This window comes from Pseudorasbora parva, chromosome 1 (genome assembly GCF_024679245.1).
Source record: "Pseudorasbora parva isolate DD20220531a chromosome 1, ASM2467924v1, whole genome shotgun sequence".
Taxonomy (NCBI): domain Eukaryota; kingdom Metazoa; phylum Chordata; class Actinopteri; order Cypriniformes; family Gobionidae; genus Pseudorasbora; species Pseudorasbora parva.
This window is the reverse complement of record NC_090172.1, coordinates 58,356,600-58,375,847: the sequence shown is the minus strand read 5'-3', so window position 1 is coordinate 58,375,847 and position 19,248 is coordinate 58,356,600. Positions and strand designations below refer to the sequence as shown.

General features: G+C 39.5%; 1 protein-coding gene across 2 annotated transcripts in view; it reads right to left on the bottom strand.

Moving 5' to 3' along the window:
* The window catches only part of dnah2 (dynein, axonemal, heavy chain 2), a 234,435-nt gene that overhangs the window by 123,106 nt on the left and 92,081 nt on the right, over positions 1 to 19,248 (bottom strand). For both annotated transcript variants that reach the window (XM_067446627.1, XM_067446618.1), the window contains 2 exons: positions 18,399 to 18,555; positions 13,350 to 13,432 (listed from right to left, as the gene is read on the bottom strand). In XM_067446627.1, coding sequence (XP_067302728.1) covers positions 13,350 to 13,432; positions 18,399 to 18,555 — 240 coding nt within the window. The remainder of the gene's footprint in view (positions 1 to 13,349; positions 13,433 to 18,398; positions 18,556 to 19,248) is intronic.

Here is a 19,248-nt window from a genome sequence, read left to right as displayed (position 1 = left end):
ACCATGTACATAATTTTCCAAACTCAATGGAACATGAAATTTTAATCCACCCCAGCCGATCTGAGAAAGCAGCTGCTGGTAAACATCCGCTGTTATTTCACCACAGGGTGTCAGTCATCGTCTTACTAGTGCCGCGATGCTGGAGTGTGTTGACACCTGATAAACACGATCCTTTATTTATTTGTATTAAACATTTTAAAAACTATTTTGTCATTTTTCATTGTCAATAATTTGATTGTATGTAATTTACATGTTAATGCCAAAATGATTAATATTCAAAGTAACTTAGGCCTATAGCTAGTTGACTGTCATTTTCATCTAACGTTACATGTACGTACTGAGCATTAAGTCTACTTAAGACTGGACTAAAAGCACCAGCGCACACAAGCGTTCCTTTTTATTAGTTCAATTCATTTAGAAATGTAAACTTGTCAGTATGAGTTATGTAAAGTATGAGAAAAACACCATTTTTGGTATGAGTGAACCTCCATTTATTTTTATTTTCCATTTTAATTTCTCCGTTTAAATGATGAGATAATTCCTCGAGCTGCTCTGATCTCTGTATCGCTCTTACAGTGTTGCCCCTGGCAACCGATAGCGTCGAATCCCAAAATGGTGGATGCGCCCAAACCAAGGGGGTAATCTAGCACTCGGAAAGCGTTCCACCCATAGGGGCTGCCATTGCTAACCAAGCCATCACCTGCTGTTAGCATCCCATTGACTCCCATTCATTTTTGAGTCACTTTGACAGTGAATAACTTTACATCTGAGGCGTTTAAAGACTCCATTTGTCCGTTGTTTATTTCTAAAGAAACACGACAATGCATAAAAGGCTCCGTTACCTTGTATCTTACACTATCACCCTGCAGAAGCTGTTTTTGTAAAAATAGGCTAACTATTGCGTCATAACCAACGCGACTCTGTCGCACAGTTGAGAAATTACCGTATAGACCTGAGGAGACGCTCGCAGGCAATCTTTACTGTCTATGAGGCAGTCGGGGGGACGTGGAGACATAAAGTCTGATAAAGTCAAGGGGGAAGAATGGGGAGAAGCCCATAGTGAGCCAAAAGCAACGGGAGAAAATATTTAAACAACGTGATTCAGCTTTCACTTTCCACAACTACTAGAAGACCTACAGCTGTCAGACAGGAGGCTCACGTCACATCTACGTCGTCAAGCTCAGTCTGAGCCTGCGCAGTTCGCTCAGCCATCAGGAAGTGAGTGCTCCTTTACTGACTTCACTTAACGCCGTAGAAGTCAATAGGATCGCTCTGTCCATTTCTTTTACTGTCTATGGCCCAAACACAACCCGATTTGTCACGTGACAGCAAGCTACCATGACGTATGTCCTCATTCTCAATAGCAGACGCTACGAGTCAGTTTATTTGATAATCACATCAAATCAGCTGGTACACGACCACACCACACGATCACACAAGCTTCGTGTTAAACACAGAGGCCAGAGCTTTCAATGTTGCTGATAGCTTCAGATACAAAAAAAATATATATATGTGTGCAAATGATTTGTTGTAACGCAAAGAACTGTAGCCATTCCTTTCAACCGAAACAACTAGAGGGAGAGACGGCACAGTCTGTGTGTGTGTGTGTGTGTGTGTGTGTGTGTGTGTGTGTGTGTGTGTGTGTGTGTGTGTGTGTATACGCTGTATGGTTGCATCCACTGAGCTATAGCCTAATAATACTCATAGATTGAGTCTATGTGACTTGGTTGTGCATGATTTGGCAATAGGGGACAGCTATAGGCTGGTTAAAATCGGGCTCGACTCCCCGAATTTTTTAAACATGATTAAAAATGATCGTAAGGTCATGAGGTGCTACTAAGGTGCTCATTTTGCATTTCCTCACACACGCTGCGAGCTGCGACCATACGAGCATCCACGATGTCCACGCGATTTCACCTGAGAGAAAAAAAAAGTCATCTGCGAGTTCGTACAAAAGCAAAAAACGCACCGTGTACGCCCGCCTTTAATGCACATCCCGTGCGCAGAATGATGCGCTTGAAGAAACGTGTAGTCAGAGCACGCAGAGGCAGCGGGCAGGGAGGGAAGAGTTTACGTGAACTTATCGAGTTTATTAATTTAGCGATTTGAATTAAACTATGAAAAAGCTTAACTGTGTGTAAAGGTTTGAACTTTCATGTACATATTCATGTCATTTCCCAATGCCATCATTAATAACACATTCATCATTGTTTTAAAGGACCATGTCACCACTTTAGTTGAGGGGCCACACACACATAATGAAGTCATGAGAAGCTAATGCTTTGTTAATGATGACTACTGTATTATAATGTCAACCGAATTCTTGAGCTATGTGCTGAGCCTGTGGCCAGCTTTGGGGTCTGACCATTTACCTGCAGGCTACTATAAAGAAGACATGAACATGCTTACTCAAAGATCATGATTAATGAAAAACTTTAGTTCTCACATTAATTGATATACTGGTCTAGCCTGCGCAATGCGCATGAATAAGGTAATGTGGATTTTTGTATATTCCTTTAATAATTTACAAGTTCACACTTACATTACACAAATAGAGTAAAGAAAATTAATTAATTAGGTTAATTGTCTGAATGTGATAAAAGTGTTACGAACTGGCTTTTTTATTTTTAATACTATTATGTCAATTAATGACATTCGTGTGGTTTTTACATTCAAAAACATCATGATTAATAAGTAATAGGCTATGTTCTCTGGTTTTGAAGCTCTCTCCTGAACTCTCCTGGTTTTGATGGGCGTGCCGCACTGGAGACTTGGAAGTAAATGCCCACGGCTAGGATTGGAGAAGATTTGCATATTTAATGAGCTTCAGCTCCCCATTCACCATTCCTGTCGGATCTAATATAGAAGGCACAGCATTGTGTTTTAATCTAAAGTAGGGGTGTAACCCCGGCATCCTGGCCAAATTTGCAGATTAGCCTCTGTCCATCATGGCCTCCTAATCATCCCCTCTCCTGATTGGTTAATCACTCGGTCTCCTCTCCACCAATCAGCCAGTGTATGGTGTGGGTGTTCTGGTGTAATATGGCTGCCGTCGCATCATCCAGGTGGTGCTGCACATTGGTGGAGGTTGAGGAGATTTCCCCCCTTCTAAATGTAAAGCACTTTGAGGACCCAGAAAAATGTTGCATTTATTTGATCAAACATTTTTTTAAAACCGTAACATTATTACATAATAGTATTACAATTTAAAATAATACAATTTTCTATTTTAATGTCATTTACTTGTTTGCGAAGCTGAATTTATATCATCATTACTCCAGTCTTCAGTGTCACTTGATCCTTCAAAAATCATTTTAATATGATGATTTGATGCTCAAGAAACATTTAACAGTGGCACCTAATACTATTTTTTTTGTATTAAAATGTAGATTATAAGTATTTTCTGTCACTTTTGATCAATTTATTGCATCCTTGCTGAATACAATTATTAATTTCTTTCAAAAAAATCCTACTGATCCCAAATTACTATACTTCCTAATATAATTGGAACATGGCGTAAGAACCCTGTGAATCATAATGCAGCTTTAATCAAGTTTAAGTGCACTTATGAGGACTTGGTGTTTTGCCCTGAGGACACCATAAAAATACAGCACAATAAACTCAAGAGATGATGGTTGAGAAATAAGAACTCATGTTAGTACGCTCTGCATTTCTGCATGCTTCAGTATATGAATAAATGACACACGATGAGCTCCTCTGCTGACAAAGTTTTGGATAATGACCATCATTAAAAACATATATCAGAATATAACAGGATCTATCCAAAGACGAATGGCAGAGAACCTTTTTAAATCTCCACGTCCAGGCAGTTAATATGAGCTTCAGGCTACAGTATAAGTGGATTATAAAGGCTGGCTATAACTCCAGAAATATATTTCACAACTTTAATCCCAACATTACTGATCAATGTATAAAATGTGATTAAAATTGCCAATTGTTTGGTTGTGGAAGAACATAAAGAAAAATGCTAATATTTAATTTGCATAAATATACACCATCATTAATACATTTGAATACTTTTATTCATTAAGAATGCATTACATTTATCAAAAGTGACAGTAAAGACATTTATAATGTTTTTAAAAGGTTTCTATTTGAAACGGCTGTTCTTTTGAACTTTCTATGTATCAAAGAATCCTGAAAAAATCTCATGGTTGCCACAAAAAATATATAATTTCAACATTGGTGAAAATAATAATAATAATAATAATAATAATAATAATAATAATAATAATAATAATAATAATAATAATAATAATAATAATAATAATAAATGTTTATTAAGCACCAAATCATCATATCAGAATGATTTTGAATTAATGTGACACTGAAGACTGGAGTGATGATGCTGAAAATTCAGTTTTAAATGAAAGGAATAAATTACAATATAAAACATATTAAAAATAGAAAATACTTATTTTAATAATATTTCACAACATTGCTGTTTTTAATGTGTGTTTGGTCACATAAATGCAGCATTGGTTAGCATAAGAGACTTCTTTCAAAAAACATTTTTACCAACCCCAAACTTTTAAATGGTAGCATACCTAATATACACCGATCAGGCATAACATTATGTATGCACTATTATTCCCATCACAATTTGACTCTTGTCAAACTCACTCAAATCCTTACGCTTGCCCATTTTTCCTGCTTCTAACACATCAGCTTTGAGGACAAAATGTTCACTTGTTGCCTAATATATCCCACCCACTAACAGGAGCCGCGATAAAGAGATAATCTGTGTTATTCACTTCACCTGTCATAATGTTATGCCTGATACATATATGTATATTATTTCATAGATCTACTTTTTTATTGTATACATTTGTAATTTTGTCTAGTGTTGCTATCAATTTAATAGCATCGTTTTGACATATATCTGTTATCATGTCAAAAGCAAACAAAGATATTGTTAAATATGGATGGAAGCAGTGCAGCACGGCTGCTATGAGAGGCGGTGTCTTCCTCACACACTCAGAAAGGTTGTAAATTATCACCTCTGCTATAAGTGATCACACATTTCACCCGCCTGCCGCAGGCCTCTGATTCAGACCAATCACCGGAGCCCTACTCAATCTCCTGCACTCTCAACTCTTTCTTTCTCTCCGACTCTGCCTCACACGCATGAACATTAGCAGTGGGAAAGGTGCAGCGATGAGAGGAATCCTTTTCTCAGTATCACTCATACATACAAACACAGACACCGTTGCATCTGGCATATAATATTCATCACTCTCATCACATCATCTAACTGTTTGTCTTCACTGCAGGCTGTTCTCTGAGGAGCAGCAGGTGAGCGCGGACTGAAAATCCCTGACTACTGCGACAGATAACACATTACACGAGCACATATAACTAGGTATCAAAAAAAGGGCCAATGTCCTTAAAGAAACAGTAATATTTGCTACTTGGAGTTTATTTTCACCCTTATGAAGGTATTTTTTACAGTATAAAAATGGATGTGTTGTCCATTTATGACAATTATTTGTACAAAAACAAAATCTATGCACAATTTTGGCTGTAAAACCACCATCCCCTGCAAATAATGAGCACGATATCAATAAAATAAACATTTCCAGAATGCTTTGACATCGTAATGTAATCACTGAGTGTTTGGGAGGGTTTTCTTCATATGAAGTGTTTTAAAGCTAATTTAATGCAATTTTTTTTTAAATGTCCCACTTTATATTAGTTAGACCGAAAGTAGTTGCCACTGAGACAGTAAATACAGATATTTAGCAACTACAGTCACAGTCTCACACACACACACACACACACACACACACACACACACACACACACACACACACACACACACACACACACACACACACACACACACACACACACACACACACACACACAGCCCCTACCCCTAAACCTACCTATCACAGGAAACATTCAAGCCTTTTGAAAAGTAGGGACCGCTGGCTGGTCCCCACAATGTAATATAAACAAGGACACACACACGCACGCACGCACGCACGCACACACACACACACAGGCGTAATGGTTTTTATACTGTACAAACTGTATTTTCTATCCCCTTACACTGCCCCTGCCCCTAAACCTACCCATCACAGGAAACATTCTGCATTTTTACTTTCTCAAAAAAACTCATCCTGTATGAAGCATTTTGAAAAGTGGAGACATGGCCAATGGACATGGCTCACCCTCTCCTTGTAATACCTGTGTCATACCAATGTCATTATACACATTTGTGTCCTCATATGTCACAAAAACATGCCCCCCACCCCCACACACACACCACTATATAAAGAGAATCTGTATCCCTTATAAATGGACCCTTAAAAGGATTTTTTTAAACAAAACTTCAAACATCCTCACATATCAAGAGTATTTTTTTCTCTCGCTCTGTTTCATACCAAACACGATTCCATAACCTCTTTGAATGAGTCTACTGTTTGTGTGCGTGTGTGTGTGTATGTGTGTTTGATCAATGACTTTTCCATTCGCCCCGCTGTCATGCGGGGAGTTCATCAGAGAATGCTGAAACTCATATTTACTGCAGGGTAGTAAGTCCTGCAATGCCCTTTATCTCTCCTCCCATCTCTCTCTTACTCTCTGAGCCCAATCAGGGGGCTTGTGGATGTTAATTGAATTGGGCTGGGGGTCTCTTTCTAATGTGCAGCAGATGGTCAGGGCATTCCTGCTTTCTTTATCTCACACACACACACACACACGTGTATACGCACACGTAAACACACATATGCACACACACTAGGTGGCAGTATTGTACTACCCTGGCCCAATGATTCACGCTTAAAGCCCTAAAGCCATTATGAAGCAAATGAATGCTGATCATCTACAGAAGGTGACCATGGGTGCATCTCAATCAGCTGGTCCTACTGGTATTTATGAACAACTGACATTTATTTTTCTAATGTTATTTAAATACTTTGATTTTTACATATACCTGCAGCATTTCAGCACCAATTATTATAAACGTTTATGCTGAAATATCATTAAATAATGGCTTGTTTCTACAAAACAGTGTCATTTATGTTTTGCATTTTTGTTAAGGGAACATACACTCTAAAAAATGCTGGGTTATTTTAACCCAGCGATTGAGTTGTTTTAATCCTGCGGTTGGGTTAAATATTTGCTTAATACAACCCAATCGCTGGGTTAAAACAACCCAACTGCTGGGTTAGTCCATATTTAACCCAACATTGGGGTTTTTTTTGCTCAGAATTTTTAAGCTTCGATGCTCCCTACTTTTCACGTGCTTTATGGAACTTTTTAGGGAGTGAATGTTTCGATGCACTGGAAGGACTTTGTGATTGAGACAGCTCCTAAAATGGCCGCCTCTCTGATCAGTGCCCTAACTGCTAGTGTGACGCACTCCATGTGCGAGTTAGAATGTGCAGCAATTGTCTCTGCTTAGACTAAACTTACCCAACAAAACTGCAGACCTAGACTGTATAGCGACATCCCAATTGAAGCCAGTGATGTCTAAAAATGCTGCCTCTCACTGTATTTTGAACAGCTTACTAAAATCACACAAACACACACACACTCACTTTTTAGTGTACTAACAGAAAAACACAGAGCAGGACATGACCTCTCAAAATACTTAGTCATCAGCAAAACAGGCCTGGGACGTTCATCTGCAGCTGTGTATGTGCGTCCAAAAAGCAGCATGTGCGTCAGGACAAAAATGTGCACTGTAGCAAATTTGAAAATACAGTGTTGGTAAGGGAAGCTTATGTGTCTAATTTAATTACAAGTAGCAGCATATGCTAAAAGTGTTTGCACACACGTTTTGTCCCACGTCATTATAGACCGTTTCGCTCCCTGGCTGCGCTCGACGCTACATTACGACTGCCAGGAGAGTCCTTCGTTCAGTCGAACCTTCAGTGCAGGACGGTTTTAACGCGTTCTGCAGAATTGTCACTCTTGCAACTGCAGAGCAGGCAAAGTGATGTTTCGGTGCACCATATTTATACAATGGGTGTGTGTGCTGTGCGTACAATGCGGGGCTGTAGGTGGTAATTACAGGTGATTTGCACTCCGTCCTGCTAAATGTGTGGAAGCGCTCAATTATAAGTACACGCGGCAAACAGAAAGCCTCTTCACTGCAGGACCATTAACGCACACACAGCTCCATCTGTGCGTGCGAACACTTCAGCTTCTATCATGAATACTATCATCATTAATCATCTTTTCTCCTTGCGGACAGGGCTGTCCGTTATTGAGAGCCTGAGTAATTTGGAATTGATTCTGTCCCCGGTATACAACCCCACCGCTGAATACTAAACACAGTGTTTGTTGATATGGCATACACCACTGACAAAAAACAGAGGAAGAAATAGAGTGATCAAAGAGAGGAGAGGGAGAGGGAGAACTAAAGATAAAGCATATGTCCACCTTTTGTTGCAGCAATGACGGGGACGAACAATACCAGCAGGTATGTGTGCTTTACAGGGGGATGAGAGAGAGAGAGAGAGAGAGAGAGAGAGAGAGAGAGAGAGAGAGAGAGAGAGAGAGAGAGAGAGAGAGAGAGAGACCACGTCCTTTCTCTGTTCTGCAGGATCTAAGCTTCTAGAAATAAGCAATAACAATCTTCCCCCTCTTCCTCTATATATCTGTTCACGCACTTTTTTTCTCCACATGCCTACCTGTCAGCAAGACACCACCCCCTGTGATTCTCTCTCTCTCTCTCTCTCTCTCTCTCTCTGGTGGGTGTGAGACACTGACGCATATGACAGGTTATAGCACACAGAGAGCTGCAGTCCTTATGATTCTGTGTATTAGTGCATTACCAAACACTTAATATACAGTAATATTATTGATTTGACTGCACTGACACTATTGGATAAGAGCATAACTGGGTGATGACACCACTGTTTTCTTAACAGCTGATTTGACTTAATTTAAAATTGACAATCTTTGCAACATCGACACTTATTGAAATGAACTGAATCAACAGTACACTGACTTGAGCTGAATAGCGGCATTATCAACAAAACTATCAACTATGCAAGGTGCTGAACCACCAGAGGGCCCCCTTGCTCTCAAAGATGATTTAAATAGCATATCACTATATAAATGTAAACACGTTTTTATAACATGCAGATATAAATGTGATTCAACTTTAGTCACATGGAAATTTATTTTTTCTAATACTTAATGATTTATTTAATAACTGTTTTGCAGTTATATCATGCAGTGCAGCAAATTACAACATGGTCATGACATACCCTCCAAATCATTGAATTCAGGTGTTCAATCACTTCCATGGCCACAGGTGTATAAATCAAGCACTAGGCATGCAGACACTTCTACAGACATTTGTGAAGGAATGGTTCGCTGTCAGGAGCTCAGTGAACTCAAGCGTGGTACTGTGATAGGTTGCCACCTGTGCAATATTGTCCAGTTGTGGAATTCCCTCACTACTAAATATTCCATGTCAACTGATAGTGGTATTATAACAATTGGAAACTACAGCAACTCAGCCACGAAGTGGTAGGCCACGTAAAAAAAAACAAAAAAAAACACAAGATTGGGGACAGCGCATATGCTGAGGTACAAAGTGCGCAGAAGTCCCCAACTTTCAATACGTCACCAGAAGTCAATAGCTACAGACCTCCAAACTTCATGTGGTCTTCAGATTATCTCAAGAGCAGAGCGTAGAGAGCTTCATGAAATGGGTTTCCATGGTCGAGCAGCTCATCCAAGCCCTATATCACAAAGTGCAATGCAAAGTGTCGGATGCAATGGAGTAAAGCAGCTGCCATTGGATTCTAGAGCAGTGGAGACGTGTTCTCTGGAGTGACCTATCATGCTTCTCTGTCTGGCAATCCGATGGACAAGTCTGAGTTTGGGGGTTGCCAGGAGAATGGTACTTGTCTGACTGCATTGTGCCAAGTGTAACATTTGGTGGAGGGGGGATTATGGTGTGGGATGGTTTTTTAGGAGTTGGGCTCGGCCCCTTAGTTCCAGTGAAAGGAACTCTTAACCAAGACATTGTGGACAACGTGATGCTTTCTAGGAACATTTTGGGGATGGCCCACCAGTGCACAAAGCCTTGGTCCATAAAGACATGGATGAGTGAGTTTGGTGTGGAGGAACTAGACTGGCCTGCATAGAGTCCTGACCTCTACCCAAACGAACACCTTTAGGATGAATTAGAGCGGAGACTGAGAGCCAGGACTTCTCGTCCAACATCAGTGCCTGACCTCACAAACGCGCTTCTAGAAAAAAGGGTCAAAAATCCCCATAAACACACTCCTTAACCTTGAGGAATGCCTTCCCAGAAGAGTTGAAGCTGTTATAGCTGCAAAGGGTGGGCCAACTCCATATTTAACCCGACGGATTAAGAATGGGATGTCATTAAAGTTCATGTGCAGGTACAGGCAGGCGTCCCAAAACTTTGGCAATATAAGTGTATATATACTGTATATATACACATACTGCAAGTGTATACTGTACACACATTTTTAAAATTATTTTAGTATTTGTTTTATTTACAATATGTATGTCTTGCAAGTTGCAAGTCGTGTCAGATTTAGCTCACTTCTAGGAACAATTTTGTTCCAAAACTATACCTCATTTACTTGGCTATCAAAATGAGGACATAACATTTACTATATACACATGCATGATCAATATCACATTAGCAATATCACAATATCATAGACCAATTTTCCCCAGAGACACTCTCACAAACAGAGAACAATATAGATACAAATTACATGGTTAAGGAAGAAATTAGGGAAAGAATCTATACAAGTCGCCACAGAGAGATATAAAAAACAATATTACTATGGAATTATTGTTACATCAAAACAGACAAACAGACAAAGACTTTCACAAACAATGTGTTTGACCCGTTTCCGTTTCATCTATGTAACTCGCACATAAACACGCTCATATACGCACACACACTGCTTCCAGCTAAATACGAACAGGCCTGAAGGCATTTTCAGAAAACTTTCAGCTCTTGGGAAGGAGACTGCTTGTACAAATGATTCTATTAGATTAGAGCTTTTGTGCGGCTGCCATCTGCACAAAGCATCCTCTCCAGTTCTTATCTGCTCACAGCTCGTTTGTATAATTGTAAGCAATGAACACTTTGTGAAAGTCCCGAATGGTCTCAATCAAACCAAAAAGAGCAACAGCATCATTTGAGCTCATCTAAATACAGAAATGTCTTTTCCCACTAGTGTTTATTCATTCACAGACAGTCAGTTTATTTTCTATATTGGACCCTTGACTTGTTTGCCCAGAAGGCTTAAAGCAGCCATTCTGAGTCCTGCTCTCCAAGGAGATTGATAGTAATTATGTTTGTGTGAGAGCTCAAGGTGCCCTGGCATTGATAAGCCATTTAATCTGTGTATTAAAACATGGCTTGCTGTCAAACACAGATTTGAACCGGACTCTGAGAGAGCAATGCCGTCCGGCCAATGGCTGTGTTTCACATCCCCATCCAGACGGCATTTTTGGGCATCAAAGGTGCATTTAAACACTGGATGTGCTTTAAAACCTACTGAGCTACACATCTAGACAGCATTTCCGGGTATCAAAGGTCCATTCAAACACTGGCTGTGTTTTCAAATCTGGCGAGCAGCTTATCTAGACAGCATTTTTGCACATCACAAGCACATCAATCTGACAAAAACATTTGAATATGCTTATAATTCCATCAAGTAGGCAGTAGGCAGCTCACTAGGTTTTAAAACACAGCTAGTGTTTTGTATCATTTGCTCACTCTTTCACAGTGGTAGTTGTGTCACACAGAGTAATATGATAATGTGGAGTTACTGGCTCCTCACGCGTGGCGGTACTTCCCTGCAGCAGGGCGCTTCATCATGTTGAGGAATGGTGTTTTTTAGGCTATGGCTTGTTTTTGGCACTAAAATATTCACATTATGGTGCCTAAGCAGCATGGATAAGGCTAGAACCAGTCCTTCGGTGGACAAGGAGACTGCCACAAAAAAAAACTATTCTGCAAATACCTCTCGACTGGACATGCATAAAAGTTATTGTACAATTACGACTCGGGAAAAAATGATCCAATACATCAATTAGGCAAAGTCAATTAGGACAACTTCAATTAGGATGGCAAAAGCTACTGGTTGAGACTGCAGGCTGTAGCAAGGCTGTGTGTGTGTGTGTGTGTGTGTGTGTGTGTGTGTGTGTGTGTGTGTGTGTGTGTGTGTGTGTGGACATGTTTTTGTGACATATGAGGACACAAATGTGTATAATGACAAGGGTATGACAGGTATTTCAAGGAGAGGGTGACTTATGAGGACATTGCCAATGTCCTCACTTTTCAAAATGCTTATTAATCATACAGGATGAGTTTTTTTGAGAAAGTAAAAATGCAGAATGTTTCCTGTGATGGGTAGGTTTAGGGGTAGGGGCAGTGTAAGGGGATAGAAAGTACGGTTTGTACAGTATAAAAACCATTACGCCTATGGAATGTCCCCATATGTCACAAAAACAAATGTGTGTGTGTGTGTGTGTGTGTGTGTGTGTGTGTGTGTTAGGGCCCTTTCACACCTACCTTGTTTGTTCTGGATTTTCAGACTTTTCAGTTTGGTCCGACAGACATGAGAAATATATGTGGAGAAAGCTTGAAATGTCCTCTTTTAAATTAAACAATTTAAAACTAAAAGAAATAGTCAAAATATGCGTCAAAAATATGCGTCTGTTCATTCATTCTTGTCACAGACTCTGACGTCAGACCATTTAATGTCAAGATGCAGCCCACAAGTATGCCATGTAAAGTTATTTAGTGCGCTCGCATAATTGCAATGTGAAACCAAACCAAAACTAACCAAATGTATCAAAACATGAACTGTGGTTCAGACCTTGGTGAAGACTTTCAGGTGTGAAAACGCCCTTAATCTTTACTATTTTTATGTTCTTTTTCTGAGAAGAATTAAACTGCAAATGAAATATCTTGTAATCAATAAAATAAAACAGCTGCATCAACGCTGATGTGAACAGGCCAGGTCATGGGCATACCAAGTATTTCTGCTACCTCAGGATATTGAATGATCCTTATCTTTTTAAGATCCTACTTATTGAGCACACAAAATGTTTAAACCGCATACATATGTGCTAATTTTACCTTATGTAATATGTTCTTGTTGTTCTTTTTAGGAGGGAAATTGCATTTAAAAAATGGTTATGTTCCTGTTGTAGTTTCATCAACTATGGTGTGAATTAGGCCTTCAGGCCAGCGACTTCAGGACGCTGAATCATCATCATCTTTTTAACATTCTGCTTACTGAGCACCTGCGAGTGTCTGCGACCTCTTGACGTTTGACCTATTGGAGCCTCTGGCTTCTCACCTCAGTATGTGATGACCTTTGTCTTTGTAGGGTGTGATGTCCAGGGACGTTTCCTCCCATGTCTTCGTGATGCCTTCCAGTGTCTGTGAATTAGAGGTCAGCATTAGGCTTTTTAATGTTAGCACTAATCTTTCCAGACACATTTCACGTCAGCACTGAACACCACATTGTATTAGATCTGGAAGGGCAGCCATCAGTCTCGTGGGAACGTTAGGCAGCTAGCGACAGCAAAAGAACATTGATCGGGGCCCCTGAAAAAATGTTTCCCTCACAATAAACGTCATAGGACCACCAGACATGAATAGAAATACACCAATGACATTTTTCATTTATGGCATGTATCAAAATCTAGCAAGCAACCCTCCAAGACTGCAGTTTAGGACATCTTTTAAAGATTTAAATACTTGTGAGCTGCTTGCACAGACAACATTTTAAGACACCATAGGCACGTCCGAAGATTGGCTCTGTTTTAAATCTAGTGAGCTGCCTAACAAGACAGCAGTCTTGGGCATCATAAATGCAAAGACTCCAACTTGAGCTGCATTTCAAAACATAGTGAGCTGACAATACTTGATCAACACTTTTGTGCTTCATAAAGGTCTTTGAAAGTTCACAAGCTAGTAAACTGCCTATGTAGGCGGCATTTTGTTGTATTAAGGGGGTATATTTCCCATTGGTCAGTGAATTTTCATAGATAAAATACACTACATTTAAGTAATCCATACCATAGGAATCCATCATAAATAGCACGTGAAGGTGATTTTTCAACACATATTTTGCAACAGGTATATCTTCAAATGGGTGTTGATTAACAGAAAGTTGCTTGGTTTGAAATGGACTTCTGTGTGAGCTGTGAATCATTCACCTTTAGAGCTGATAAACACAGCCATCTATTTTGTGAGGAGGTTAGGCGATTTATAGTCTCAGCCTCAGACGTCAACACCCAACGCCTGATTCACAAGGCACACTTCAGGAGTTTTGAAGTTGTCATTTGATTGGTTGAATTCAACAGGATTTATGGGAGACGTGTGTCGTGTTCTGTGACGGTTTGCCTAGAAACAAAGCAGTCGCCAAACTCGCCTCATGGAAGTTGAAAGCCATCGTGTTTACAACTGCGAAAATGAGTGTTTAGCAGGATCCACTAAAAAGTATGTGAAGTTTGTGGTGCCATCGTTGCAGTTAACTTGCACAAGATTCTCGAATGAATAATTTATTAGATCCATGCTGGTCTGTTATCGTAGGGACACCGACGTTACATTTTCATGCCTCTAAACATAAATGAACTGTGATTGGCTGCTTTACATGTCGGTCAGACGCCTTCTTGGGCAGTCCTTGGCCAATGAAAGCTCCAATCCAATCCAATCCAATCCACCTTTATTTATAAAGCACCTTAAAAACAACACGGTTGACCAAAGTGCTGAACACAATTCACAAAACAAAAACAGCAAAATAGCAATAAAACAAATACAACAATAACAAAGTCAACCCTCAAACTGATCCAAAAGCCAAAGAAAATAAATGAGTCTTGAGACAGGATTTAAAAACAGGGAGAGACTCAGCCAGTCTAATGTGCAGAGGCAGCTCATTCCATAGTCTCGGAGCTGCCACGGCAAACGCACGATCACCTCTAAGTTTACGTTTCGTCTTTGGGATCCGATCTTTCCAGACCTTCTGCTGCCAGTCTGAAGGTCTGGCTATGCAAGACTAGGCAACTTGTGACTGGGAAATGTCATTAATCTGGGCCCCTGCTAAGTTCCCCTTACAATAAACGTCAGAGACGGGGTCTTTCCAGAAACACCAGCCATGCACCATGCCAGTGAAGCTTCTCATTTACACTCTATCTGTCTTTCTACTTTTCTCTCTCTCTGTGGGTGACTTCTAGGTGAACCGCTCTGTGCTTTGGGGGATATGAGGCTTTGCTCACCCATTGCCACTCTCGAACCAAAGCGGTGTTGTTGTAACCTCCGCAAGCGCAGAGGCGAACGTCTGGGAATCTCCCTGGGCCGTGAGCGTAAAGAAAGAGAGGAATTAAAAGGAAGAGAAGGGAGAGGGGAGGAGTACAGCCTCCCACAGTCTGACAGCTGGACAGGGCAGCTCTCCTCTGCAGGGGCAGTAAAGGCTGCTCTGAAGGAAATTAAGCGCAAGGCTCATTTCCCCTGTGGCCGCCACACATGACCCGCGACTGCAGCCTGGGGACAGACGCCTCCAGCAGCACTGCGCTCATACTGTACTGCACTATTACTGAACACAGTCCAGGAAATGTTCCTTTTCAAGTCTAAAATAGGTCTATAAACCAGTCGTGTTTCACACACCCTGCGTCAGCGGCACATGATGTGGCTTTATGCTTTTACACTAAAAAGGCATTTGTGCAGTGTAACAGCTCGATATGGAAAATAAAGTGACTTCTGGTTTACCACACTGCATATCTCCTCCAATAACAGCTATAAATTATAACACAAATAATATAATGGATATCGGAAGTGGGCCATTGAGGATTATTACAAACTTGATCGCCATGAAATCTAATTTAGATGAGGAGGTGGAATGACATTTACATCCAATTGGTAATTAATTTACACAGAACCCAATACATAGCTATAAACGGGTTAAAGCATCTGGATTCAGTCAGTCTTACTGGATTAAATAGTACTGTTTGTGATTTTGCATCAGGCTTGACATTGAGGTCTTTTAGAAGTGGGAGTTATAGGGGACTTATTCGCTCCAGTATCATGTTTCTTAACAAAAGTCAATGTATTCATTTTAGGACATTCATTTTCTGATGAGTTGTGTAGAAGTCTGTTTCCGTATCAGAGTAAACTAATAAATAAATACACAAGAGTTCAAAAATGTGGCATTTTTATGATTTAAAAAAAAAAATGCTTTTGAAAGAAGTCTCTTATGCTCTCGTAAGTTATGTTTTGTTCAATCAGAAATACAGTAAAATATTGTGAAATATTATTACAGCTTAAAAAAAGTTATTCTATTTATTCTGTATTAAATGTTTTTATTTATGTGTTTATTTTTCTGTATTAACTATTCTATTTATTCTATTCCTGTGAAGGCAATGATGAATTTTAGCATCATTACTCCAGTCTTCGGTGTCACATGATCTGTTTAAATAACATTATAATTATCAATGCTGAAAACAGCTGTTTAAAAATGTTGTGGATTTTCTGTGATTTAATTCTTTAATGAATAGAAATGTCAAAAGAACAGCATTTATTTGGTAACTGCATACTTAGAAAAAAAAAGTTATATAAAAGGTTGTTTTAGGCGCTTTAGTTTAACTTTACTTTAGCTTTTACTTTAGGGGTTGCCATCGTGGGATCATTTCATGAATTTAGTTAAGTAATTAATTTTTTATTTTAATTAAATGTTATTAAAAAGAGACAGTTCATAAAGAACCATTAAACAGTATTATGCAATGCTTTAAGACATTTCTCCTTATACTATATAGAAACGTTTGGTTCTTTAAAGGAACTGTATGTAAGAATTGTATTTCAATTAATCATAAAATGGCCCTCATATGTCACTAGACATTAAGAAATCATGTTAATTTCAAATACTTATATCACTGACAACAGTAGTTCGGCCAGGATATTGTCATTTAAAAGTTGTTGTTGCAGCCCTCAACTGATGTTGATGTTGACATGTTGTGTTTTGGCCTGAAGCTCCGCCCTCCACCTAATCGACCAATCAGGAAGTCAGTAGTGTTTCAGTATCCAGGTTGCCAGCTCTGCTCTAGTTACCACAGCTGCAGATCTACAAAAGTTCCTGCTGCTCCTGCAGCCAATCTGGCAACCTCGAGTCAGGGGGAGGGGGAGGGGGAGGGGGGGCATACAACGCTCTGCAGTCATTTGAAAGTACACTTCCTTTTAAAATTGAGTCAAATACCCTAGAGTTTATATTGATTGCAAATTAACCCTTATTTCTTGTGATTGTGGCTTTAATTCATGAAGTGTGACTTTATTAACTCAATTACAAATGTATTTTTCATAATTGTGACTCACATTGTGATTTTTTTAATCTTAGTCTGAGGCAGAAACAGGCAGTGACATGCAAAACTAAGCTTAGCACCGAAGCCCTTCTTTTATTGCTGGTTCGAGGATGCTTCCACCACTTATGTTCCATGCTGCTCGTGTGGGCTGCATTGCAGGCCAAAAGTTTAAAATAAATACAAATCTAACTGTAAGTACAACCATGGAGCAGTCTGATAGCTTTGTACTCATGACCACCATCTCCTTTCCATTCAGACTGTTTGGCTAATGAAAAGCACATCTGCTCTGAGGCCAGACTCTCAGGCTGTGATTCTCTGCTGGGACGGTCTGACTACAGGATGTCACCCTGAGGATATCATCTTTGACCTTCCAAACCTGACCTCTGACCATAATCCTCTTGACAGTGACTTTCCTTATCTCTTTAACATACCGAACCTCTGAGGATCTTATGCACTGTGAGAGGAGCAGAGAGAATTGAACCTTGATGAACTCACAGTTCTTCACAGAGACAAAAGAAATAGAAACAAATGTGAATAATTAAGTTAAAAATTAAGTTTCAAGTTACAAACGAAAATGGTTTTATCGCCTGATACTTTTTAACCTTTTTATTTTTTCATGAGATCCAGTTTTAATGTTAACTCAAGAGTGCAGTAAATTAGTTTTCAAGTAATTTTGAGTGAAAGTTTCAGCATGTTTTATATATACTCTCTCAAAGGATCAAGGACAATTTGATTTCTCTGTACACTTACACATCTAGTACAGGCGGTTTAAAAAACTCAGAATCCAATGCACTGATCTGAAGATCCTGCATGTAATAAGTAATATAAAGGATGCTGTTACTCTGTAGCCAACCATATACGTACATTAGCAAACATCAAAAAAATGGATAAGAAAAGGGTTCTTTGTTGCACTTCAGAGCTCTTTTCTTATACATTTTTCTCTGTAGATTTTTTTTCACTGTGAAAAAGTGAAATTATACTCAATGAAATAAACTAACCCAAATGAGAAAGAGAGAGTTCTGAAGAGGGATTGAGAGAGGGGAATATCATACCTGTTCTATGGAGAGCTCTTTGCTGGCTGCTCCGGATATGTCACTGATACGCTCGGCATGGTGGTCCAGACCCCAAGCCACAATCTTCTCCAGAGTGAAGTCTGTACTGGTCGGGTCAAACGTCTGCTGCACCTCTTGCCTTATTTGATCCCAGTGTCTAAAATAAACAGATCCACAGCATCTTTTGAAGATAAAATCTGATTGGCCAAGACGCTTTGACATTGACACATGAATGTGAGTTCAAATAGGGTGGAAAAACCTTTTATCAAAGCCATTTGATCTATTCCAAAACCAAAAGCTGCCACCTACGGGGCTGCATTTTAAGACATCATAGAGACAGTTTCCAAAACAAAGGCTTTTCCAAAAAATAGGGAACTTAATTATGCTGCTTGCTAAGATAGCTCATAAATGAGCTATCTTAGCAAGCAGCATAATTAAGTATTAATTACTATTGGATAACTGTATCCAATGTTTGTGTGCTTATTAGTGTATCAGTCTATTATCTTAGCAATATTAATGCCAAACTTAATTGGACATTGGGCAAGATATGTTTTTGCTGTCTATTGTGGTTAGGATGATGCCTTAGAAGGCAGCAGGCTGCAAGGCATCAGAGCTATTGTGCTATTGGATCAGCACTATTGTGTAGGCCTTTAGGAGAAATGAGGTTGGTGATTCATTAATACAAATATCTAATGGAATTCTTAAGCTAAAATGACAAAGAATGTGTGTTATTCAAAGTATTTTGAGAGCTGAAGAAAGACAGACCACTGCGCTGATTAGTCACAAAATAAGTCATGTTGACGGTCAGATTTTGTCATCATAAACAGGTGTGATGGTCGACGACAGCGTA